Source organism: Lissotriton vulgaris, chromosome 4_1 (genome assembly GCF_964263255.1).
Source record: "Lissotriton vulgaris chromosome 4_1, aLisVul1.2, whole genome shotgun sequence".
NCBI classification, from domain to species: domain Eukaryota; kingdom Metazoa; phylum Chordata; class Amphibia; order Caudata; family Salamandridae; genus Lissotriton; species Lissotriton vulgaris.
The window spans coordinates 202,152,792-202,178,529 of record NC_141691.1 but is presented as its reverse complement, the minus strand read 5'-3'; the positions used below and the strand labels follow the sequence as shown (position 1 = coordinate 202,178,529).

General features: G+C 48.7%; 1 protein-coding gene across 2 annotated transcripts in view; it reads left to right on the top strand.

The window, feature by feature from the left end:
• Positions 1 to 25,738, top strand: part of STAG2 (STAG2 cohesin complex component) — a 1,316,830-nt gene that overhangs the window by 502,053 nt on the left and 789,039 nt on the right. For both annotated transcript variants that reach the window (XM_086918500.1, XM_086918501.1), the window contains 3 exons: positions 12,720 to 12,843; positions 13,941 to 14,039; positions 14,124 to 14,203. In XM_086918500.1, coding sequence (XP_086774626.1) covers positions 12,720 to 12,843; positions 13,941 to 14,039; positions 14,124 to 14,203 — 303 coding nt within the window. The remainder of the gene's footprint in view (positions 1 to 12,719; positions 12,844 to 13,940; positions 14,040 to 14,123; positions 14,204 to 25,738) is intronic.

Below are 25,738 nucleotides of genomic sequence, written 5' to 3'. Positions count from 1 at the left end.
GCACTATTGTGTAGATGTGTTGGCAAGACAGCAAGCTAATGTGGGCCAGGCAGTGCAAGGTACGCTCTTTCAAACCTCTGCAACAGCTACAGGTTAACCACCGCTTTGGGAGATTGTTGCTTTCTAGTCAATGCAAAGCATGTGATTTACAGCTCAAATGCCTCAAACGGAAAATGCTACTTAACCAGTATGCATCTGTTTTTGGCATGTAGATCTGTAGATTCACATGCACCCACCCACCTCTTCAGGTACCTATACCTATTTCAGTGATGTCTTACATGGATACATACACATGAACATCTCTAATCTACTCCTCTTACTCCATTACCACCTTCTGCGAGAAAACAATCTAAGAATGGAGTCGATGCCCATGCGCACTATCACTGAAAGTAGGAGTCACCGACCTCGTGACCGGAACAACTTCTTCGAAGAAAAACAAAGTGCAAACATCCGGACCCAGCACTAGATTGCAGGCTATGCAAAGCATGTGAATCTACAGCTCTACATGCCAAGAACAAATGCATACTGTTGAAGTAGTATTTTCCTTCTTGCCTGCACTGCCTCTTCTCCTGTAACATCAGAGCACCCGCACGCATGACGAGCACCATCACATTGACCATGAGTGCTTCTGAACAACTCCACTGCCTCTTGCTCAACTTATAATTACTCTGCAAGCATGCCACCGAGATCTGGGACACCATCATGTCCCTCACCTTCAACGCTATCTGCTTCACTGAGACCTGGCTCAAACCCTCATTCGCACCCGATATTGAGTCAGCAACACCTGACCGCTACAAAATAGTACAACAAGACCGCATCAACCGACACAGAAGTGGAATTGCCATCATCCACAAAGAAATGATCCACTGCACCACGAACTGCAGACACCAGATCTTCTGCGACGCTATCCCCAAATTGATCCTCCCTCTCGCCATTGTCTCCAAACGCTACATCTTCCTTGGAAATCTTCCATTTTCACTTCGATTACTTTAACACCAATACCGCCAACCTCCTCGAAAGTATTAACATCAGCCTCATCCAACTGGTCACTAACTGCACACACATTGGAGGACACTTACTCAACCCCATCTTCATGGCCAGCGACAGTCAAGTACGGACGTCGCAGAGCTCACCTCAGAAAGACAATTCCATCATCCACTTAACTATTGCAGGATCCTCCGGCACCGCCACCAAGCCATCCAGGCCTCACACTGCAGCCTATACAATGTATCAAAGAGCTAGTCGACCAATGTCCTCAACAGCTCCCACCCTGACACCGCAACCAACCTAGAACAGGCTGTCGAACTTCTACCCCAGGATCACTAACTGCGCAGCCTCTCTCCCTGTCAAGCCCACCAAACTCATGCGATTCTCCAAATAGGCCAGTTGGTCCACCACAGAACTGAGAACCACAAAACACAACTGCAAGCGACTGGAAAGGAAATCGCGCACCAGCAAGGAACCCACAGACTGGGCCACATTCAAGACATCCCTCAACCAATATCACCAACTCCCAAAAGGGGCAAAAGAGAGCACCCTTGCCTACCTCATTGAAGTCTGTTCTAACCACAACAAAACTCTAAAGCATCATTAGTTTTCCAACCCCTCTGCCACTGAAAACATCACCCCTTCCCAGCAACTCTGCAACACCCTGGCAAACTTCTTCCATGATAAGATCTTCACCGTCTTCAAAAATGTTGAACCCCATCCCAACCCCGACATACTCTTCTTCCTCACTCCGACAGATGCATACCGACCACCTGCTCACCACATGGGACCAGCTCACCACGCAAAACACAGCAGCCATCATGAACTCCATCTACTCAGTAGCACCCACGGACCTCTGTCCCCACCACAAATTATCAACCTTGAGAGCAATACCGTCGGCAAAGAGCTTACAGCCCTTTTTAAGCTCATCATCACCACAGAATGAAAAAATGCAGAGGTCAAAAGCTTCTCAAGAAACCCTCTGCCAACTACCGCGAACTCAAGAACTACTATCCCATCTATCTGCTCCCTTTTCCTACCAAAGTCCTCAAAGGTTATCAACTGCCAACTCATGAAACACCTGGAGATCAGTTTTCTGGCTACCACCTAATCTGGATTCTGCACTAACCACAGCACCAAAACTGCCCTGATCGCTGCTACCAACATCAGAACCCTCCTTGACAGGGGAGAAACGGCAGCCCTGATCCTCCTCAACCTCACAGTGGCTTTCACTGTGCACGACGAGCATTGCCTACTGGATGAAAGACAACTGCCTAAATTTCAACACAGACAAAATGGAAGTGCTCATCTACTGGAGCAACAATTCCCTGTGGAGGGATGCCTGGTGGCCTTCCAAACTAGGACCTTTACCCATAATTGATACCAGAGAAGAAGGTTTTAAGTTTTCGCGATCTACAGGGGCTCAAGCAAAGGAGGGCGATTGTGCCGAAGGATTTCGTAACACACGTACCCGTGGGTTACGGTCTGTTGTTTTTTGGAATTTAACCTATTGGATACGACCAGACTCAAGCGGAGCTTTGTAACTAGAAGGATTAATATTGATGCATTGGATTGAGGTTTCTGAGATATAGCGGTGACAACTTCTCTCGTGGTTTACACCATAAGGGGTACCCTTCCGGGTTGGAAATATCACCGGAATTGGGCCTAGGTATTGACGTTTCAGCCATTGAGCCCTGTAGAGTTGTAGTCTGTGTATGTACAGTCCTACAACGAAACACGCATCGGCTGGCTGTATATAAGTTTACCTATTTGATGACCTAATAAAAAGGAGACACACATGAACCTCCATGAAAACGACGCTGGACAAAAATTTCTCTTTCTGCTGATTCGAATCTATTGTCACATTGTTGTTGAGACTCTGAGTGCGCAGGATTTTGTGTTTAGGACCTTTACCCACTCCGACAGACCATGCCTGCAACCTTGGCATCATCCTGGACTGCAAGCTCCCCATGAAAACCAGATCAATGCAGCCTCCTCTGCCTGTTTCCTCACTCTTTGCATGCTTCGTAGAGTCTTCAAATGGCTATCCATCAACACCAGATGAGCTGTCACTCCAGCCCTAGTCACCAGCTGGCTAGACTATGGCAAGGCACTTTAAGTAGAAATCACCTCGTACCTCCTGAAGAGACTGCAAATCACACAGAACTCAGCGGCCAAATTCATCCTCGACCTCCCAAAGTGAATCCATATCAAGAAGCATTGCTGGCTCTCCATTTAGAAGAGATGTGAATGCAAGATGCTGAGCCACACCTACAAAGCTCTACACAATTAAGGACCAACCTTCATCAACCACCGCCTGAACTTTCACCAACCCTCCAAAAACCTGTGCTCCCCCTCTCCACCTCATACTCCCTGCATCTGCTGAAGCAACAAGAGGATGCGCCTTCTCCTACCTCGCTGTGAAGTCATGGAACGACCTGCTCCTTCAGCTCCAGACCTCATCTGTTGGATTTCACAAACGGACTCAAGACCTGGCTGTTCAACTGAACCCTCTCTAAGCAGCAGGTTCCTTGATGTCCCCAAAGGTGATTTGCTGTGCTTTCGAAGTCCTTTTTGATTGATTGATAAGGACACCCAACATGTTAGGTACAAGTTCTAACCACATGGACATGCCTGAAATTGTTCTTTACGACTTGGGTGACTGCAATGAGGCAGCTAACTTACCACCTCACCTGTCCACTGACTTCGCTGATTGCCTCTGAGGAATGTGAGTGGACTGGACCTGTATCGGGAGGCAGATGGAGTTCCCTTGGCGTCTTACCTCTCCTGAGTCGGCCTTGTTCCACTCAGTCATACAAAAAGCATCAAATATCTTCGAGCTCCTATTGCCCCTTTTGTGATGGAGGGTTGCAGTCTTCAGAACTCTTTTGCCTTTTAGTGAGACTCTTTTAGACTGACTGGCAGCCTGGGAAAAATCTACTGCTGCCCCTCTAGTCAATAGCTTGTTGGTAAGAAGTTACAGACTTGCCGCAGGGGAATCCTATGTTTCCATCAGTCCATCGATCCCCATAGAGCTTAGTAGTATACTCATTGTGCAGCCTGAAGCAAGTATTCTCTACATTTCTGGCGGATAGAGATCATAGAAATTGGAGTCACCTTTTTGTCACAGCTGTGTGGGATGTGCAAGATGGGTCCATACGTTAACAAAGTATATCTAGACACACCAGACTGTCACAAGAACTCTTGAACGGCCGTCTGATTGAAGTCGTTTGAGATTCTCAAATGATGCCCCAGCCACCTTTATGCCTCTTTTCCTTTGATGTAGCCATATTGATTAGTAACAGTGAGAGGAGTCCCCTTTAGGGAGATTTGAAGCAAGTAGAGTAACAGCCTCCTTTCTTTTCCTTCAGTCTCCTCAAAAGGATTACCACCAGTACTATAAGTTTTGTGGCTTCTCCAGAGTATTTTATTTTTTGACACCATCCCGCCATGCATCCTCTGCAACAACCTCAGAACCCACTGTTCAAGCAGTACAAAGGTAGGGGGCAAAAGTAGATGTCGCAATACTCCAGAGGCATTGTCGGCCTCTTTATTATTGAATAGACTTGTAGAGCACATGGCTACCGATGAAGGGTTTCCCATCACTGCGTTGCAGTAGGAAATCCAAGTCACATCACACCAAAATTAAAAAAGCCAGGTTTTCAGCTTCTTGTGGAAGAACCATAAAGAGCGGCAGCCTCTTAGATCAGTGTACAAGGATTTCCATAGCTTTGGGTCTCTTCTTCCTGCCCCACAGCACCATGAAAGCAGCTCTACAGAGCCCTTGTCCAGAGCATGTGAGGCCAATGTGAGGAATGGAGTCCTCCTTCCTACAGAGCTGGAAGGCAATAACTTTGAAGTGGGGGTACTTCTAACTTTTAACAAGCATTGGCATAGCCAATAGGTCTCGCATTTGGGACCTTATAAGTGTTTAGTCATGCAACAGTTGGTGTTGTTGCACCAAGGACATTCTGCTGCATAACTAAATACTTATAGGGTCCAAAAAGCGAAACCTATTGGCTATGCCAATGCGTGTTTTGTTTTTTGTTGCTGTTTTGTTTAAGTTGCCAGATCTAGAATAGCTGGACATGATTTTTGTTAACAGTTCTTTGCATCAAATGAACTTGTTTTCATTACTCTGAATGTTGTTTCCATTCTGGTTGTAGGAAACAGTAATTCCCGAGGGTGTGGGGGCTGCCCATGCGCCGAACTTTGCAAATGAGAAAATGCCTGGTGCAGGCGCAATTAACAAGTGTGGAGTGAGTGAGCCCCAGGCAGCATGACTCACTCACGCAGGAGTTCATGCACTGCACTTGCATACTCTGCATGGTTTAAGGAAACTCGACCAACTCCCTCCCAGGCATCGAACACATATATACCAAGAAACTCTGAGAAGAGCCTGCCTGCTGCACTGACTGCTGCTGGTGGTGTGTGTGCCTGGAGCAAGCGTGCACTGAAGGCTGGTGGTGTGTGTGCCCGGTGAAAGCGTGCACTGACGGCTGGCGGGTGTGTGCCTGGTGGAAGCGTGCACTGACGGCTGGCGGGGTGTGTGCCTGGTGGAAGAATGCACTGATGGCTGGTGGTGTGCATGCCTGGTGGAAGCGTGCACTCACGGCTAGTGGTGTGTGTGCCTGGTGGAAGCGTGCACTGACAGCTGGTGGTGTGTGTGCCTGGTGGGAGCGTGCACTGATGGCTGGTTGTGTGTGTGCCTGGTGGAAGCGTCACTGACGGCTGTTGGTGTGTGTGCCTGGTGAAAGCGTGCACTGACTGATGGTGTGTGTGCCTGGCGGAAGCAGGAGCATACACAGCAATAGAAAACACAAATGAAACTGACGAAGAGGGAGGGGGAGAAGTGAGGGGGGAGTGCAAGCAGAGGAGCCTGATTACAGCAATAAAAACACAAATTGGCAGCTGTGCACGCGCTCGTGAACGCAAACTGGAGGCCAGCAAAAGCTTCTGGTGGCACTTTTAAAAGCCACTCACTAAATGTCTCGAAGAGACATCATGCGCTATCTCAGGCGAGACCTAAAAAGGAGGGGTATGCCTTACTCTTGAAGCTAGTCCCTTTCCAGATCGGTGCCGGAGCAGGAAATTGGGTAGAGTTGCTGTTACTTGCTGGTCTCTAAGAAGGGGGGCTGTGTTTGCCTGATCCTAGACCTCAGGATCTTGAATTTCTACCTTCCAAGATGCTGTCTCTGGCTCAGATTTTCCTTGTGCTAGAAGTGGAAGACTTGTTGGTGTCCCTTGATCAAATGCGTATTTTCGCATACCCATCCTACAATCTCACAGGAGGTACCTGCGTTTTGTGGTAGGTTCTCGCCCATTAAAATTTCAGTCATTCTGTTTGGGATGTCATCTGCACTCCTCTGTTGTCATGAGTGATAGTAGTGGTAGAGACACACATCAAGATGTTTGGAATGCCAGTGTTTCTATAACTGGATGAATGGCTTCTCAAAGTGGTTTGCTGCCAATGACTCCTCTCCAAACAAAGGCTTCCTTGTTTTACTGGTCCTTTTCTTTCAGTGTGCTCAACTCTCACCTAGCGCCCTCCCACTGCTTCCTGTTCACAGGGACAGTACTGGAAAAAACATGGCTTCAATCTCTGTTCCTAAGAGGGTCAGAGACATTCAGCTTATGATTTCAATGTTTCAGCAAAGCTATGGTCCCAGTCCTGATGGTCCTATGCCTGCTAGGTTTGCGGACTACTTGCATTCCCCTGGTTTCTCTAGTGGTACCTTTGCAGGCAGTGGTTCTAGCATAGGGGAGATATGGTGAACATAATTGTGATCTTCCGGGGCTATGCAGTGTACTTGATATGATGGTCAGTGGAGGAGAACCTGTCACAAGATATGCCGTTTTACCCCCCACAAGTCATATCAATGCTGATGACAGATGGACTCATCTAAAGGACCTGGTAACCAGAGGCCTCTTGGCTGTGCAGGACAAGGTGTTCCACATTATCCTGCTTGAACTGAGTGCGACACTGCTAATGCTCAAGGCGTTGCTCCGTTCTATACATTGGCTATCCCAATCCTGATGGACAATGAGACTGCGGGGTGGTATATCAACAGACAGGGTGGAGTTCGTTCTCACTTTCTTTTGTCTGGAAATGTTGAGGCTTTTGTTGTGGGCACACCAGCATGTAATTTGGTGTCTAGTCAACTTACAGTCTGAGTCTGATCTTGATGACCACGAGTGATGTCTTCATCTGGCCGTGGTTCGAGAATTCTTTGTGTGCGACACCCCTCCGGTGGATCTCTTAGCTAATCTAGCTAGTCCCTATTGCCCCCCCCACCCCCTCATCCCCCCATCCCCACCAAAAAAAACAATTCGCTGCAAGGGCCTGTGGGGGAGTTATTAATTTGAGGTGAAACTCCAATTCATTATGCATTTCGTCTCATATCCTTCATTTCCAAGGAAGGCGAGTCACAACAGGGCCACGGTGTGGTATTCGAACCGTCTCACCTATCCCTTTGTCCCCTACTCCATCTTCCTCTTAGAGTGGACCTTCTCTTTCTGTCAGATGGGCAATTTCGGTACCCCATCCTCCAGAGTCTCAACCTTCAAGCCTGCATTTTGTTCCTTCCTGCTGCCACCGTAGGTGGTCGATGTCATGTTACCTGCATGTCAACGTTTCACGGAGACTGTCTACTCTGAATAGTGAAGTAAGTCTGTTACCTTTTTGCACTTAAAACAACATTGATTCTTCTGTTCTCAGCATTGTTATACAATGGGCACTCTCAAGGCATACATGGTTTCCTTATTGGCATTTTCTGCCTTCCAGAGCAGGCTTTCATTTTTAACCTTTATAAGATTTTTGAAGGGACTGAGAAAATCTATTTCGACCTATCCGGTTAGTTATGCCACAGTGCGATTAGTACTTGCTAATCACTTTTCTGATATGTTATTCTTTTGAGACTCTTCATAGTTGTTAGTTAAGACTATTGATGCTTATAGCGTTTTATTTGTAGTTATTTCAGCAAGGCATGTCACATACATATATTTTTTTCCCCCAGACAAGTTGCTATTTTGAACCAGAACTATTTTTCTTTCCAAAGGTGGGTACCTATTTTAACTGGTGCAATCTATGCTTTCTTCCTCAATATTTTCTCCCCAAGGGATTTCAGAGACTTGACCCTAGAAAAGTGGTGGTTGTTACATCGTCTGCTTTATAGTGATCAGCCCTGAGATCTTTATCCTCCTGGATTCTTTATTGCAACAAGATGTGCTTTGCCCTTTCGTCAAAGATGTCTCGATGACTGACCTCTGTAAGATTCCTGTCTGGCTGAAATGAGGGCTTCCATTCACCAAACATTCTTTGGACTCTATGGTGAGAAGGGATGCCATTTTGCACATTCAGTATTGCAGAATATTCTGGTATAGCCATACGTTCAGTCCCACCTTTAAATGTAATAGGGGACTGCACTTAGTAATCTATTAAATAGATTTGGAATCTGCAGTTATAAGTATCCTGCTGAAGAAAAAACTTACTTTGGTAATGTTCTTTCTGGTGGATACTAGATTCATCTGCAGATTCCGCATTGATTCCTCCTACATCCCAATTCTGAATGATGGTTAAAGTAAGACATTTTTTTTAAGTCCCAAACTCTCTTGTTGCGCTGCACCCTCACAATTTGGTGTGCTCCTTCTGGTTGTTGCCTGAAAGGGAGCGGAAGTAATTGACAGGGTGTTAACATCTAGGTGTCGGAGTGGGCACTTTATGGCTCCAGTGGTATGACCGTGGTGTTGTTTCTGGCTCTGACAATGGAGCAAGCATACCCTACTGGTGTGGAGGATCTGTTAAGTTTCCGTATTTAATCTCACACCTGGGATATTTGCGGTGAGGAATCTGCAGATAGATTCAGTAGTATCTATTGTTACAAAGTCATCCTGTGTGCCTTGTGCACCCCCTTTTGTTTGCTGACTGGTACTGGTCATAACTGATTCTGACTGTCCCTTGACTCGCGCTAACCATGCCCAAGGCCAGTGCTATGTTAAGAAAACACACATGCCTTAGGCTGCACTATATGTAGGGTACACCTATAATTGGCATGACCTGCCTTATAAGTCCCAAGTAGATAGGGCCGGGGGCATTAAAACTTCCTTTAAGTCCCTAATCTATTATGGGGCATAGCAGTTTAGAAGCCAACAGCCTCTGTTGCACTTGCATGTGTACACTGCAGAGAGCCTGAGGTCATTTTAAAAGCATCCCTTTTGCAGCACTTATTTTAAATGTAAATTGTGCCCAAACGTGACTTTGGTGGTAGGGGCACTTAAAAAGTGAGTACCTACATTATATTTACATATTAGGTACCCTGAGGGTCTCTCCTAGGCATCCCAGGGTTGGGGAGGGTGGGGTAATGTAATTTTAAGTAGGGCTTTTATAAAAAGATGTTTTACGTGCCCTGGGTAAGCCCTGGGAATAGAGAAATGGCACATTTCGCTTCCCCAATTGTAGTAAAAAGCCTCCCAAAATAGACTTTGCTGCTAGGAGCACTATGGAGTGAGGATCCTCACTATTTTTGCTTATTCAGGACACCCAAGGTCTCCCCTAGGTGTCCCAGGGGTAAGGGTGGTTTCATGTAATTATAAGCAAGGCATTTTATAAAAGATGTTTTATAGTCCCTGGTGATGGAGAATTTGCATGTTTCATTTGACCCATTGTAGTTACCTAGCCTCATAGGATAACATTGCAAAAGGTTATGAACGCATACCTATTGCTAGGAATTGAATACAAATAAGGTTCAAAGACTTAAGAGAATTGTATTGATAAATCCAGCAATATGCCATTGCTGAATCTATCCTACATTTTACAGAAAATAAGTTATTAGACTTTGACTGCAAGCCAAAATTTAGCTTCCCTGCAGTCCTCCCTGATTGGTCAGGGTTAACCGGATTAGGCAGGCTGCTTTGATGAAGTGATAAGTGGCTCACCTAGGTAGTGTCTATCTGCAGGAAACACCAGTCCTACATTGGAATGCCAGAATCGGGTGGGAGCGGTCATAAAGAATTAAACTTAAAAGTAGGAACTGAACAGGCAGGAAATGCCCGGTCCATCTACTTCCATCCCCTCTGACCCAACTAGATAGCAGGCTTAAGGAAGGAATCTGCAGATGTTGGGGGGGAAGCGAGTTATGGAAATGAGTCACGCTGGAAGTTGGTTTTTTCTAGTTCTTGCTCCTCAGCTGAGATTTTAGCCATTCTGATTTTTAGAGGAATAGCACTTTCTGGGAGAAGAATATGCCACACTTTGGAGGGAGTGTTCATGCTCTGGGGTGTTACTGTGCACCTCATTGGACAGTGGTGCTCTCCCACTTGACCCCAGAGAACACTGAATAAATGAGAGGAGCAGAGCTTCTCATTTCTGCTGTTTGAAACGTAGAGCAAAGGATTGCCAAGCGGGAACTTAATTTGTACCACCAGGCTCTGTATTCTGACTGACTGCACCTGCGATATTATCTGGAACTACAGCCCTGTGGATGCACCTTGCTTCAAAAGGATTAAAGAGTGGACATCCTGCAAGCTACTGGTTAACAGAACTCACCTGGAACCATCACCACCAAGAGACCCCTGCCTTGAGTGCGTCAAGTGGCTTTTTAAGGGTTTTGTCCAGGTGCACTGTGGGATTTGTGTTACCAACCTTTCAAGGACTATCTTGGAGCTACCAGACCTTTGGATTGTGTTTTGGACACTTTGAGCTCTCAAGAGGAACTTAAGGAAGAAGTTCCAGAAGTTTGGAGAGGTTAGGAAAAAAGCTCCATAAGGTGACCGGCTCAGCCGTGAGACCTTCCACCGCAACCCTGCCCAGATTCCAAATTCGTCCCCCTGAAGAGCTCCGGAGGTCTGACTTCCAGAGTTTGTTAATGTTAATGTTATGGGTGTCTTATATAGGGCTCGGCTACTCCGAGGAGTGCCCCGGCGCTTTCTAACCCACAACAGACTACAGAGGGCAGGCAAAAAAGAGGAGAAAGGGCAAGCAAATTACTGTCCATAAAGCCACGTCTTCAGACCCTTTCTGAAGGCCAGCAGGTTCGAAGTACTGCGGAGTGACAGAGGAAGTGTATTCCATAGCTGGGGCACCAGGCGTTTGACTGGGATTTCCCTGAAAGTCAAACTTACAAACCCTCTTGAGTCCAGCCTGATGAAGAGCAGCGAGGACCCTTGGAAGAAAAAGCTCCAGAAAGGTTTCTCAGTCTGAAGGTAACATTTTGACCAAGGCCTACTGCGAGGGGTATGAGAGCATGGCTCCATACTGGTTGGCCTCAAACTTTGACTTTGTACTGGTCTAGCGTGAACAGAGGTCCCAGAGTGGCGCAATAGGCTTTTAAGCACTATAAAGTGATAATGCTTTAAAAAATGATATCTTCGGTTCCCTACATTTGTTTTTTTGTTTTGGTGTCATTTTAAAGATAAACCTAGTTCACAATATTTTAAATTTGTATGTTTTAATTGTTTACTGAATTGTTGTTTGTTAATGCGTTATATACTTATCTCCTAAGTTAAGACTGCCTGCTCGCAGCCAAGCTACCAAGAGTTAAGCATGGGAATAATTTATAGAGACCTATACTGAGCCCTAGACCGTGCTAGTGGTTTTATTGCCAGTGATGGATACATATTTACCGCTACTAATAACAGACTTTCCGACATCCACCAACAAGATGTTACTGAAGTTAGCTACCTTTTTTCTTTACTGAGAAAATATTTCTTCACTTTTTGGAAGAAGTGAAATGTTATAGTCTGTTCAACGCAGCGCTGCCAGGTTAGAATTTGAGCATTCTACTGTTTCTAGTCTTTCTGTCTTTTGTTGATGCATTAAGCTCTTTTCTCAAGGTATTTTGTAGCTATAAAGTTTTTGAGAATGACTAGTAAACCTAAGGGACCCAGTTAAATAACCTTATGTAGATATATGTTGCTTCAAGTTTGTCATGAGAAGATATCCAAAGTTAATAACAGATTTTGTTACACCTCTTCATTATATGTCCACTCAATTTCTAGATATCTACAAGAACCCATATGAAGTTTTAGAAAAGTCTAATGTTGACTGGATAGATTCCGTCTGACAGATGAGCATATTTTTTTGTACCCAATGCTCCTCACTCACTGGGCAAATCTATGCACAGGACCAAGAGTGCATTCTACTATGAAGAATGATACCAATGTCTCATTGAAATGCTTCCTTATTTGTAGGGCGGGTGTTTGTTGTCCTGACTCGTCTGCTACCGTAATACAAGAATGTTAGCATCTAAGCGTTCCCCCTGGAAATTAATCTCCTTTAGCGTGATAGTTGAAATATCTTTTTGCAGACCTGCAATATATGTACACTAATATGTGACGAGGATAACGTTAATTTACATTCTATGAAAATGGGTTAACGTGCCCCCCCAAGATCCATCACGCTTTCTTTCAGAAAGTTATTATAATCTACTTTAAATTCTGACACTGCACATGGGTAAAACCTTAAATTCTGACATTAGAGTATTCTGATGGACTTTAAATGACTGTTCATATTCTGTAAGGGCATCCCTTTTTTGCCTCATGCGAAGCATTTGACAGTTTAGTTTGACATCCAACAAAAATGGAAAGCCTGTCCCAAACAACCAATTTGGGTCCAGAGTATATTGTCATTTAGTGATGACAACTCATGGGAACACAACTGTGTAGCAAAATGCCCATATGTTTTACAGAAATTGTATGTTTTGACTGTTTACGTACTTACTTTTGTCTCCATGTAGGGATTCAATAGCTGAGATCCGGGCCATCTGTATTGAGGAGATTGGGGTGTGGATGAAGATGTACAGTGATGCCTTTCTTAATGATAGTTATTTAAAATATGTTGGTTGGACTATGCATGATAAGGTAAATAAGGAATTTCCTAATTACTAGAACAAATGTTTTTTTTGGTACTAGGGTCTGATTTGTTTTACTATTAACTTTCTGTTGCCACATATTTTGTAGAACAGTGCATATGCTTAGATTTAAATGATCATTTGTTGAGAACTTGATCAAGAGATGTAAATGTGAAAGCACTATAGCTTGACAATACATGTTATCCATGTTAACTCCTCTGGCTAACGGAAAACTGAACTTTGGTCTAGAGTTGCACTGTTGTGTATCTATTGTACTGTTCAAATATTCTATGAGAGGGTGAGATGTAGGATGAAGTAGATAACCATTACGTTTCCCTTAACACCCATATCATTATGGAATTCCATTAACTACTTACCGTTGCTACATTTCAGTTGCAGCACATCAGCCCTAAAACCCAGCATTTTTAAAGGACTGCACTGTTTTTTTAAATGGCTTCCCTTCATGAGCAGTCTTAGATAGTTATTTAGTTTTTATGCATTTGTGAAACCTAAAAAGGTGGTTTCAAGTGCACTTTATCAGTCATATTTAGGAAATGCCACAAATGTAGCTTCTAAAAAGATGACACAAATAAAACATGATATACAGCAAATGTATTGATATACCACATTGCATAACTGTTTTCTCCTATTCCATTCTCTTAAACTATTTCCTCATTTTTTGAATGTTCAAAATTAATTGTTACATGTTACTTATATACAGTTGGAAATAATTGTATTTTTGTAAGACAGGTAATGTACATATACAAATTTACCTAATCACCAGCTTTACTGTGCTCACTAACATTCTGCAGTCCTGATTAAAATTTGGTGGCTGGTCCTCTGTTAAAATGCATCTAAATGAGAACCATTTTCACTTGTTGTTTGATAGTATACTGTTACTTAAATCTAACTGATAATATCCCTTTTGTGACAAACCATTAAAATTGCGAATTGGAAACCTAAAATGAAGATAATGGCTTTAACGGTTTTCTTGAGAATTAAAATGACTTGTGAAAAGAACATTGTTTATTAGTAAAAGTAGATTACCTTTCATGAAAGTAAAAAAAAAATTATAATCTGCATACGTATTTTTTTAACTTTTTTTAGCAAGGCGAAGTGAGGCTGAAATGTCTCACAGCTCTGCAGGGGCTTTATTATAACCGAGATCTTAATTCCCGATTGGAGCTATTCACCAGCCGATTTAAGGTTAGTGTAACTTTTCATTGACTAACAATAACTAGAGACCTCTGATATGTCCACCTTAATTCTCTTGGTTCTTTTCCTTTGTAGGATAGAATTGTCTCGATGACTCTTGACAAGGAATATGATGTTGCGGTGCAGGCAATAAAACTGTTAACTCTTGTTTTACAGTAAGTTTTGTACGTTTCAGTCTTCATTCACCAACATTAATGGTGCTCATTAGAAATGTAACCTACCTAAGGTGTATATGTAGTACTTAGTTTACAGTCACTTATAGACACTAGAAACTAGTTTGTGTTAGCCATAACTATGCCTGTTTGTCACTAATTTCAGTTCATTGAAGCTCCATAAATGCTTATGCTTTTAATTTTTATTTGAGCATTGTGGTGCCAAAAAATGCTCTTCACATATGAAAAGATTAAGTGTTATATTTCTATATTGGAAGCCTAGAAATATATTTGCTTGGTTACAGAAAGCCAATATCATCAACTTACAGTCCAGCTCTTTGAAATTCAGCCGAGCCACCACCACTGGGTCTGGGCTCCCAACAGCACAGCTTGCCACAAGCTAGTAATGAACCAAAAGAGGTGCACGTGCCGCTACTCACTTAACCTGGGATGTTTTTTCAAAACATCTGAATGAAACGCTATGTTTTGTGTATTTATTTTCAATTATTTTATTTACTTCAATGTTTTATTTAATACTCTACTATTTGGTATTTCAATTTTCCAAATTTGCAATTGTTAGGACCTTATGTACACAACAAAAAAGAATCACAGCATTCCTATTTACAATAACAGAAATACATTTCAAATATACAGTTCAAAAATCGTCATTCAAGCCATCAGTCATCCCTCTCTCATACCCATTACAAACACAAAATATGAAATTTAAATGAGTGCTGGAATAAAATTTTTCACAACAAAGCGATCAACAATTGTTGTTCTCAAAAGAAGCCTATTTGTTCCAATTTGTGTAACCTTTCACTATTTTGGGCTTTTAAACAGTCTGTTTAAACGACTGTTTAAAAGCCCATAATAGAGAAAGGTTACACAAATTGGAACAAATAGGCTTCTTTTAAGAACACGCTATACCATATACTCTTAAGTGCATTATGAACCTCGCTGTCAAATGCTAACTTTGGTATAGCATTATCAAAACATGTCGAGTAAGGTGTCATACGAATTGGAATACAACCCTCTCGCCAATTCTGGCGACGGGGGTAGCATTCCACCCTTCTAGAGGGACACAACATGTATGTAACTGTGAACCCCGGTTAAAGTTACCTCGAGCCTCAGCATCACAAAAGGGATGCTGCCATCACAGACACAAGCCTGACCTCCTGCTGCTGGGAGTTCTTCCAGCGAGGGAGGCTTGGACAAAGGGTTTCCTGCCTTGGGAGGTGCTAGCACCACCCCAGACAGGATTTTGTGTATTAGGTAGGACAGGGCTGAAAGGAATGAGACATGCCTGGGGCACCCAAGGTGTCCTGTGCATACACCGGTCTGAACCAGTTCCTGGGGCACTCCAGCCCCAGAGCTGGCGCAGGACCGGACAAAGGAAAGGGGGTGTAACCACCCCCCTCTTGGTCCCACCCAGAGGAGGGACCTAGTCGTAGTGCATCCCCCTTTAGCTGAATAAAGGTAGGAGCTGGTCCCATTCCCCATTAGATTAATCTTGACAAACTTCCACGAAGAAACCTCAACAAGACCACAGGTCATTCGGCCGCATTTGCCGCATCTCCCCTCGGGTAGGCAGTGGAAGGTCCAGGCCCCCCAGAAACAGTCCAGGCCTCAGCGTCAGGGCAGCACCATGCCAGGTGGCGGTCGCTCCACTGCCCCGTCAGCGGCTGATCCTCCACTGACTGTCCTTCTTCCTGCTAGGCTCGGCCTCGAGGGTCCCCTGCAAGCCCTCAGATCGCCGCCGCACCACTCCGGCCGGTCTCGGCGTCACGCAGAGTCGCGGCCCCACCGGCGCTCAAAGGCCCCCGCTCTAACTGGGGACCCCGGGAGCTCTCCACGCTACCCCAGGCACAGGTCTCCTGCAATGCCGACTCCGCTGTCCTCGGCACCGGACCTGGAGGCGCGGGAGGACAGTGAATCACGGCAGGGCGCCCGGCTGGCATAGGCCCGAAAGCACCGGCCTTGATTAGCGGGCACCGTCCACCGGAAGCGGCCCGATCACCAGGCGTGGCGCCACACCAGGGGTCCGCGAGACCCGGCCCCGGCCGAAGTGCGAGGCCGCCTCACAGCAAGGGGCCCCCAGCTGTCTGCGTGAAGTCACCAGCAGTCCGCACCAAGCTGTCTCGGCCGGGTCGGGCGTAGGAGTCAGGATCAGCCCGACCGGGCAGAAGCAACGGAGGCCGCAGAGCCAGGCCTCGATCCGCTCCTCCGCGGATCGCCAATTATCTCGCTCCAGAAGGCAGAAAAGTGACACCACTCACTGCCCTCTGGCCACGGGTATCAGCAGGCACAAGATCGAGCTTGATGGCGGCCCCAGGAAGCAGCCTCTCAATGCTGGGCAAATCGTGGCGCCGAAGGGACACAAAAGCACGTCTCACTCCGTCGCCATCTTGGCCACGCCCCCCAAGTTAGGAATTTTAACCCATATGCGGGACACTGGCGAAAACTAGTTCCCCAGGTACATGATTGCTTCGCTGAAAATGAGGTTGTTAGGTATCCAATATCTCGCGTTCACAAACCCACCCTGGTTCCAGTGGTGGATTTGGGAATACATCCACACAGAGGGCACTTTAGAGCTGCTTCCTGAAAACCTACCTTCCTCTGATTTGTTGGCTGACTGGTCTGACAGCCTGCCACCTGAGACAGATTTCTGACCTCCCACTTTGAGGTTTTCTGCTCTCAGAAGGTCAGAAACAAAGCCTGCACGGGAAGAGGGTGGTCACATCCCCTTCCTCAGGATGTCCTGCTGATTAGCATTCTAAGGCAAGGGAGCTTCAAAGTAGCTACTTCTTTGAAATGCAAATCTGGCTCCCTCACAGGGGAGGAAGCCGGTCCACTTTGTCTAGAACCCTATAACACCTGGATGGGCGAGACAATTCGTCAGGTAGACATGCCCACCCCCTAGGTTAGTACCAACCCTTAGGTGGGGTAACTGAAGTGGAGACACATTTTCAGAGTTTGCCATCTCTGTGATGGCAAACTTAGGATTCTGGGACAGTGTTATGCCCACTTTCCACAGGAAGTGGTTATCTAAGGAGCGTATTGACACCAGCGGTAAGTAGCCCATTGGCTGCCATCCCACACTCTCCTAACACCCCATAATAATGTATTTAGTGGAGCCCTGGTATCAAAACATCCGGTCTGCCTGAACGAAGAGAGACATGAATGGGAAGAACAGAAGCACCAGCAAGTGACTTGGCGCGATGCACCAAAAGTCAACTTGTCCTGCAGCTGCTGAATCCCCAATGCCCGCAAGATCTGCCAGCGCTTCACCAGGAACCAAGGCCTCCAGAGAAGAAGAGGACCTGCTTCTCTGCGACCTACAGGCAGCCAAAGACTCCTTAGATAACTTTGTGACCACATAAACCCGACGCCTCAAGACACCAGTGCACCTGTCGCTCCAAGCCAGAAGTTAAGTGAGCCAACTGTGTCATCATGGTTCCCCAGACCTCTGATTGCTGGGGAACCTCTTATGGTTCTGTGGGCCACCTTGACACAGGCTGTAGGAGTATGCTGCAGAGTGAGCCAGGATCGCTGCTCTGGATAGCAACAGAGTTCTTTGTGTTGCTTTCTTGTGCACAGAGCCACTGTCCTTGGGAGTTCTGGTCTTCAAAGACAGACAAACTCCTCCCAGGGCTTGTGAAGGTCGCTGGCTGCCCAACAGGCATTGTTCTTTTTGCAATGTCTTAGAAGCTGCAGACCGGCCGGTAGGGCTGGGGTCAAGTTAATGGCTGTTGACAGTATTCTCTGCACGGCGTTGTCTTAGTCTTCTTTTTAGGTGGGCAGGAACTAGTTTCGGGGTCTGGGAAAGCAACCTAAATAGTTGAATCTGAAAGAAACCGATTAGTATTAGATTCCTTACTTTAGAATATCCCCAGGCATCAGACTGGATCCGGAAACTTTTGCGTAGCAGTACCCCTGCGCGTCGGTAGGCATCGTCTTCGGCTCCGCGTCCGTCGTCGGCGTCGTTAGCGCCGGGATGATGTCGCCGGAGTACTTAGACACCGCCCTCGCACGCTGACGTCAGTTCTTTTTTTTCCGTGCCAGCAAGCGCAGGTCCGGAAAAAGTGGTACCCTTTAGTCCCTGTTTGACTAAACTTTTTTGATAATTTTTTTTATCCTTTTCGAAGTCTAACGACTCAGACGGTGCCGGTAGGGATGCCATTTGTTTAAAGCCTGAGCCCGACTGCGAGCGACTGATGTCTGTTACCGACCTCCACCGCCGGTGTCTTTATTGCCTGGGCCTCGACCACGACGACAAGGCTTTCTACGACTGTCGGGCCCTGGCGTCTAAAGCTAGGTGGGAGCGGTCCCGCAAGCGACTCGAGCTCCGGCAGTCGGCCCCACGCCGCTCGAGGTCCCTGTCCGCGAGGAGCTCCGGGGACCGGTTGCGGGGTCGGAGCCACCATAGCTCCGGGAGTCGTCCTCTGCCCTCAGGTAAGCACAAGAAGTCAAAGAGACGTCATCGCTCTTCTGACAACACCCCCCTCCCCCCCACACCCCCCGATGCTCGGGTGAAGCGACTGGGGGTTCGGGCGACACCGCCCTCGTGGCTCCGCCAGAGCCGCGGGTGTAGCAGCCTGCTTCATACCAGTCGGTCCCTGGGCAGAACGCAACACCGGGGGAGGCCTTCTTCACAGCCATGAGGCTCCGCGGCGCCTTCAGGGCCAGCGGCCCCGACTGGGGGTCTCAGCGGATCGGGCGCTTCGGCCCCGACACCGTTGGGCGCTTCGGCCCCGACACCGTTGGGCGCTTCGGCCCCGACACCGTTGGGCGCTTCGGGCCCGACACCGTTGGGCGCTTCGGCCCCGACGCCGTTGGGCGCTTCGGTCCCGACGCCACAGGCCCCCACAGGATCCGGGTCCGGATCCGGGTCGTTGCCGGTCGACCTTAAGACCTCGCTGGCGCCAGTCCCCAGGGTGTCGCCCCCGGCGCCGCCGTCCCCGATCCCTCCCTCAATTCGGGTCCGGCGCCGGAACGGCGCTGCTCTCGACGCCGATGGTAGATTTCTACTTCTATGACCCGACCCCATCCTTTGGTCCTGAGTCTCAGGAGATGGGTTGGGAGGGAGATTGGGAGGGGTTTGAGGACCCTCTGGCACAGGAGTGCCAGTCTTATCACGACTGGACAGGTGAGCTAGGGGAGACCAGTGGTCTGGACACCTCGCCGGACACTGGTTTTGTCTCCCCTCCTACCGTGGTTACGGAGGAGGGGGCTGCCTATAGTGTGGTACTGACGCGGGCAGCCAAGCCTTGGGCCTGGAGCTCCCCGTCGCGGCCATGAGGACTAGCCTCCTCACTGAGGTCCTTAAACCGCAGGCAAGCTCAGCCGAGCCTATGCTGCCATTTAATGAGGCCTTGTCTGACGTTCTTCTGGGCACTTGGTCCAAGCCTGCTACAGGTCAGCCTGTAGATAGGAACGTGGCCAGACGCCACCGCCCGGCTCCGGGCGACCCTTGCTTCCTGTCCACCCACCCCACCCGTGCGAGCCTGGTCAGCCAGGCCTCTAACTCCCAGACCGCATACCCGACGGCTCCCCCTGACCAGGAATCCAAGAGGTACGATCAATACGGGAAAAAGGTATTCTTCTTCCTGAGTTTAGGGCTGCGGTCAGTCAACACTGCGTGCCTCTTGGGCCGGTATACCCACTCTCTGTGGGACACGGTCGCGGACGTGCTGCCACAATCTCCGGCGGAGGTCCAGACTAAACTCACCCAACCCCTTGCAAAGGGTCAAGATGCGGCACGGTACTCCATCCGGTGTGGGCTGGATACCACGGACTCACTGGGCAGAGTGATGGCAACGACGGTGGCGATTCGTTGCCACTCCTGGTTGAGGTCCGCCAACTTTTCGGCTGATGTTCAGAACACCCTTATGGACATGCCGTTTGATGGCCGTCGCCTCTTTGGCGACAAGGCAGACAGTGCGCTTGAGCGCTTAAAGGACTCCAGGGCTACGGCCAAGTCCTTGGGCCTCTCGGCCCGCGCCAGAAAACGGCTGCTTTTCGCTCCTTTCGTATCCAAGGAAGGGGCGCCCCCACACGTCCTGCCAGCCATGGTCCGTAGACTACCGCCAAGCACGGTGGCGGACGTTGGAACCGCGTGGCCGCGGTTGGGGACAACGGCGAGGCTAGTCCACACCTGCCCCTGCAGCATCCGCCTCAAAACCTTCCTAGTCTGAGCTTTCAGGCCCATGTGACGCCAGTGGGGGGCAGGGTTCGCCATCACCACCTCCATTGGCGCACTGTCACATCGGACAGGTGGGTGCTGCAAATCGTCCGAAGGAGATACTCCCTCCCCTTCGAGGCGACCCCTCCAGCCATGACACCACAGTACCACCGCGTGTCGGGGGATCACTTGACACTTCTACAAGAGGAAGTTATGGCCCTCTTGGCCAAGGGGGCCATCGAGCGCGTTCCTGGGCCAGAGGTATGGTGTGGTTGTTACTCCCACTACTTTCTGGTACCCGAGAAGGGCAAAGGGGGCCTATGGCCCTATCTTTGACCTGCGGACGTCAACAGCTACCTCCGGCAGGAGAACTTCAAGATGCTGACACTAGCTCAGGTCCTAGCTGCCCTGGACCCAGGAGACTGGATGGTAGTGTTGGACTTGCAGGATGCTTATTTTCATATCCCCGTCCTGCCGGCCCACCGGCGTTACCTGCGGTTCACGGTAGGCCACGAGCACTTTCAGTTTACCGTGCTCTCCTTCGGCCTTACCAGCGCCCCACGGGTGTTCACGAAAGTGATGGTGGTGGTCGCAGCTCATCTGCGCAGGTTAGGGGTTTCAGTCTTCCCCTACCTAGACGATTGGTTGTTGAAGGCAGGCTCTCCCCAGACAGTCGCCGGCCACCTCCAGACTACGGCCAACCTCCTGCACCTGTTGGGGTTCTCCATCAATGTGCCGAAGTCACACCTGTGCCCCTCTCAGAAGCTCCTCTTCATCGGAGCGGTTCTGGATTCGGCGCAGTTTCGGGTTTATCCTCCAGAGCAGCGGGTGTGGGATATTCAGGCTCTGATTCCGATCTTTCAGCCTTTATCCTGAGTCTCGGTCAGGTTGATGCTGCAGCTTCTGGGGCTGATGGCCTTCTGCATCCTTCTGGTGCATCACGCCAGGTGGCGGATGTGGGCTCAGCAGTGGGACCTGAAGTTTAGGTGGGCCCAGCATCAAGGCAACATGTCCGACCATGTCTTGATCTCGGAGGGCACTGCAAGACAGTTGCAGTGGTGGCTCACGGACCACTGGCAGTGGCTGGAACATCAGGGCGTGACCCTGGTGGTTCAACAACTGGCAGGTTCCCTGAACGCCAGGGTGGACAAACTCAGCCGTCGGTGCATGATGGATCACCAATGGCGTCTGAACTCGGACGTGACGCAAGGCCTCTTTCAGCAGTGGGTAGAGCCTTTGTTAGATCTATATGCCACAGAAGAGAACGCGCAATGTCCTCCGTTCCGCGCGTTGGAATTTCCAAGGCGGCACTCGCTCGGAGACGCTTTTCGTCGCGAGTGGAGCTGCGGTCTGTTGTACCCCTTTCCGCCTATACCACTTCTGCCCAGAGTGCTGAAGATCAGGCGCGACCGGGCCCAAGTTATCCTTGTGGCTCTGGACTGGGCAGGAAGATACTGGTATCCCGAGCTACTCAGTATGTCTGTCAATCCCCCAATTCATCTGCCTCTACTGGAGGACCTTCTGTCGCAGCAGCAGGGGACGGTCCTCCACCCGAACCTGTCCAGTCTCCTTCATGCTTGGAGATTGAGCGGCGACAGTTGAGGCCATTTGACTTGCCTCCTGAAGATTGTGATGTCATTCTGGCAGCCAAGCGTCCCCCGACAAAGTTGGTATACGCCTGCAGGTGGAACAAGTTTGTGGCATGGTACACAGCAAAGGCTGTGGATCCCCTTCCTGCCCCTCTTTCTGAGGTTCTTCTCTTCCTTCTTTCTCTTGTCCAGCAGGGCTCTGCTCTGGGCACTATCAAGGGCTACCTTTCTGCCCTTTCCGCCTTCTTAAGGCTACCTGATCAGCCTTCTTTATTCAAGTTTCCTGTTAATAGATTCTTAAAGGGCATCACTCATATGTTTCCCCCTGTTCCTTTTGTGATGCCTCAGTGAGACTTGAACCTTGTACTTACTTTTCTGATGTGCGCTCCCTTCGAGCCACTTCATAACGGTCCTCTCAGGTTTCTTACCCTTAAAACTGCTTTCCTGCTTGCCATCACCTCTGCCAGGAGAGTTAGTGAGCTCCAGGCTCTTTCATTCAAGCCTCCCTTCCTTTCTGTCAACCCGGACAAGGTTGTGTTGCGGACAAGACCCTCTTTTCTGCCCAAGGTAGTCACAGCCTTCCACATCGGGCAGTCCATCACCTTGCCCACCTTCTTTCTGCCTCCGCATCCCTCTAAAGAGGAAGAGCGGCTCCACCGTCTGGACCCAAAACGTGCGCTCTCTTTCTATTTGGATCGCCCACGCCAGTTCCGGGTGGATTACCAACAAAGGCTGCAGGCTCGGGGACGGAGATTCTTCAGGAGCGACCACCACTTCGAGAGGTAAGTTGGGAAGCTGTAGGTTTGGTAGCCACCCAGGAGTTGGGCACAGGGGGCCGCGGGGCGCCGGCTGCAGGGGTGTCTTTTAGTGTCTGGAAATCTTACCCTCAGCTGGGCGCGGTTGTAGGGGTCCCTGGTTGTGAGGCTGCAGTTGTCGTCGGGAGCATCGAGGAGGGTCCTTGGGGTGCTGAATTCATGGTCAGACGCCGGGGGTCGTCCTCGTGGTCTTTGTTCACTCAGGCACGGGCCCGTCTTGGCGGGTGCAGAGTGTGCCGGATTCGCGGTTCCTGGCTGGCACCAGGGATTGTTGCTGTTTGAGCACAACCACTGCTCGTGGGAATACCTGTCTTTGGATGAGCTAGCAGTCCGGTCCTCTAGGGTTTTCAAGGTTGCTTGCCACAAGAGACTCCGGGATTTATCAGGAGCAGGGTCGAGGATTAACAGGCCTGTAGGGCTGGTGCCAAGTCAGTAGGTGTTGTCCTCTTGTTAGCAGTTGCACAGCAGGTCTTCTTTCTTCTTGTTCTTCTTGTTTTAGAATCTGGATCTGAGGAAGGAAGGTTCAGGGTGCCCCTAAGAACTAAATTTAGGGGCGTTACAGGTATGGGAAGGTCGGGACCAATAGGTCCCTTCCCTAGGGAGAGTACACCCCCATTTCAGGGTCTGCCCTGTCCTGGCTGGAATCCTTTTTGGATGGCCGGTCTTTTCAGGTGGCGGATGGTAATTTCACTTCTAAAATAACACCTATACACTGTGGTGTTCCTCAGGGCTTTTCCCTGAGCCCAACCCTTTTTAACGTTTACATGTCCCCCCTTGAGAAGATTGTCACCCCATTCGGTATCAAGCTATTAAACTATGCGGATGATACCCAGTTGGTTGTATCCCTAAGTCAGCACGATCATTCCCCTATCAATCTCTCTTCCTGTCCTGGGGACATTACCAAATGGGTGGACAGGTCCCATCTGAAGCTAAATGGCGACAAGACGGAGATCCTGGTTCTGGGCAACCGATCACACTATCGCCCAGAGAACCTGTGGCCTCCCTGCATGGGTACACCTCAAATCCCTAAGTGTGAAATTAAAAGTCTGGGGATTTGGCTTGACGAAGGTCTTAACTTTACCACCCAAGCCAGAAAAACCGCTGGAACCTGCTATGGCCTCTTACGCACTTCCCGAAATCTTACCTTTACTCCCCACTCAATCCCGAAAACTGCTGATCCAAGGCCTGGCACTGTTCCGTTTGGACTACGGCAATGCCCTGTACCTTGGGGCCCCCAACAAGGTGATGGCAAAGCTCCAGGTTGTGCAAAACGTTGCTGCCAGACTTCTCACGGGCACGAACAGCTGTTGCTCAGCCAAACCAGCCCTTAAGTCACTCCACTGGCTGCCTATTCAAGAAAGGGTGCACTCTAAGGACCTTTGTACCACTCATAAAATCCTGCATGGGAAGGCCTCTCTCATTCTAAAGGACCTTGTCGTTCCCCACAAAACTAATAGAACCCTCCGTTCCACATACCTACACCTGACGTCAATACCCAGGATCAAGAGGGCTCGATCTGGAGGCCGTCTCTTTTCATATAATGCCTCCAAACTGTGGAATGCACTGTCATTACACATCCGGACCCAGCCCAATCTGCTTTCATTTCGCAAACTTCTTAAGACATGGCTGTTCCCTTAATCTTCCCCCTATCAACCTCTTCTGCTCTATCACTAGCGCTGGGACGCTCATGGGCAGCCATGCGCTTTACAAATCTGTAAACATAAACATCCTGACACTCTTCTGTTGGAGGGGAGCAGGAGCCTGTCTCTGATTGGGTAGAGCTCCCCATCCTCAAGATGGCGAGAGCCCCGAGTTGTGCTTCACCTCACCTCCCCCACCTGAGGGGTGGGGTTGGCAGAGTCTGGCACACCCCCTTTCCTCACTTAGGTTTTTCAACCAGAGTGTGGGACAGAACCGGTGAGAGCCAGTTGCAGATTACAGCAAGTGGCCTGGAGAAGCTCACAAAGGCAGCATGCCTTTGAAGCTCCCCCTGCCCATCCTGGGAGCGGAGGCCTAGCACCTCGCCCCAGGATGTGCATTGTTGCAGGCCCACGAGACCGGATGGCTCTCTACCCATGGGTCCAGCAACATGTCTGTTGGGTGGCAGCCTCTCAGTCAGGACATGGGTTGTAGGTTAGTTTCAGGGGGCAACTCTAATTTGCCCTTTGTTTTGCATTGTACATTAAATCCCACACTGGCATCAGTGTGGGTTTCATGTGCTGAGAAGTTTGATACCAAACTTTAGTCTTCAGTGGAGCCATCATGGTGCTGTCGAGTACGTGAGAACGACCTCCCAGCACCATATACTCTTAATGGCAGCACTGCACTTAGGGTGCCCAGGAATGGACCTGGGTACTGTAGGGGTACAGGGCTCATGCACCACTGGCATAGGGCACCCAGCTAGAGGGGTGACTGAGGTATGCCAGGGCAGTGTGTTGTGGGTATGGCACACAGGGATGTGTGCCATGTCGACTTCGTTTTGTTCTGCACCAAGACATTCAGCCTGCAAAGGCAGTGTGTGTGAGGGTACAGGACCCCTAAGGGTGGCACAATAAGTGCTGCAGCCCTTAGGGGCCTTCTCTGGTCACAGTGCCCTGAGTACCTAGGGTACCATTTACCAGGGGCTGACCTGTGGCCAGAGATGTCAATTGGGTTTAGGTTTCAATACAGTTTTAGGGACGGAACACAGGCCCTGGGCTCCTGATTGGCAGGAGCCCAGGGCACACTCAGTCAAAGTACATCGGCAATTAAGCAAAAAGTGGGGGCATACCATGCACAATGTATGCCCAAAGTCCTATCTGATTGTTATTTCAATTAATTTGTCATCCTTTGGTCATTTTTTATCCTAGCCAGTCTGAAAGACTCTTGAACTCACTGAATGTCTACTGGTGCATCAGGTTCTACATGCACAAAACGAAGGTCTTCCCTATGTCGGTAGAGTTATTTGTATCAT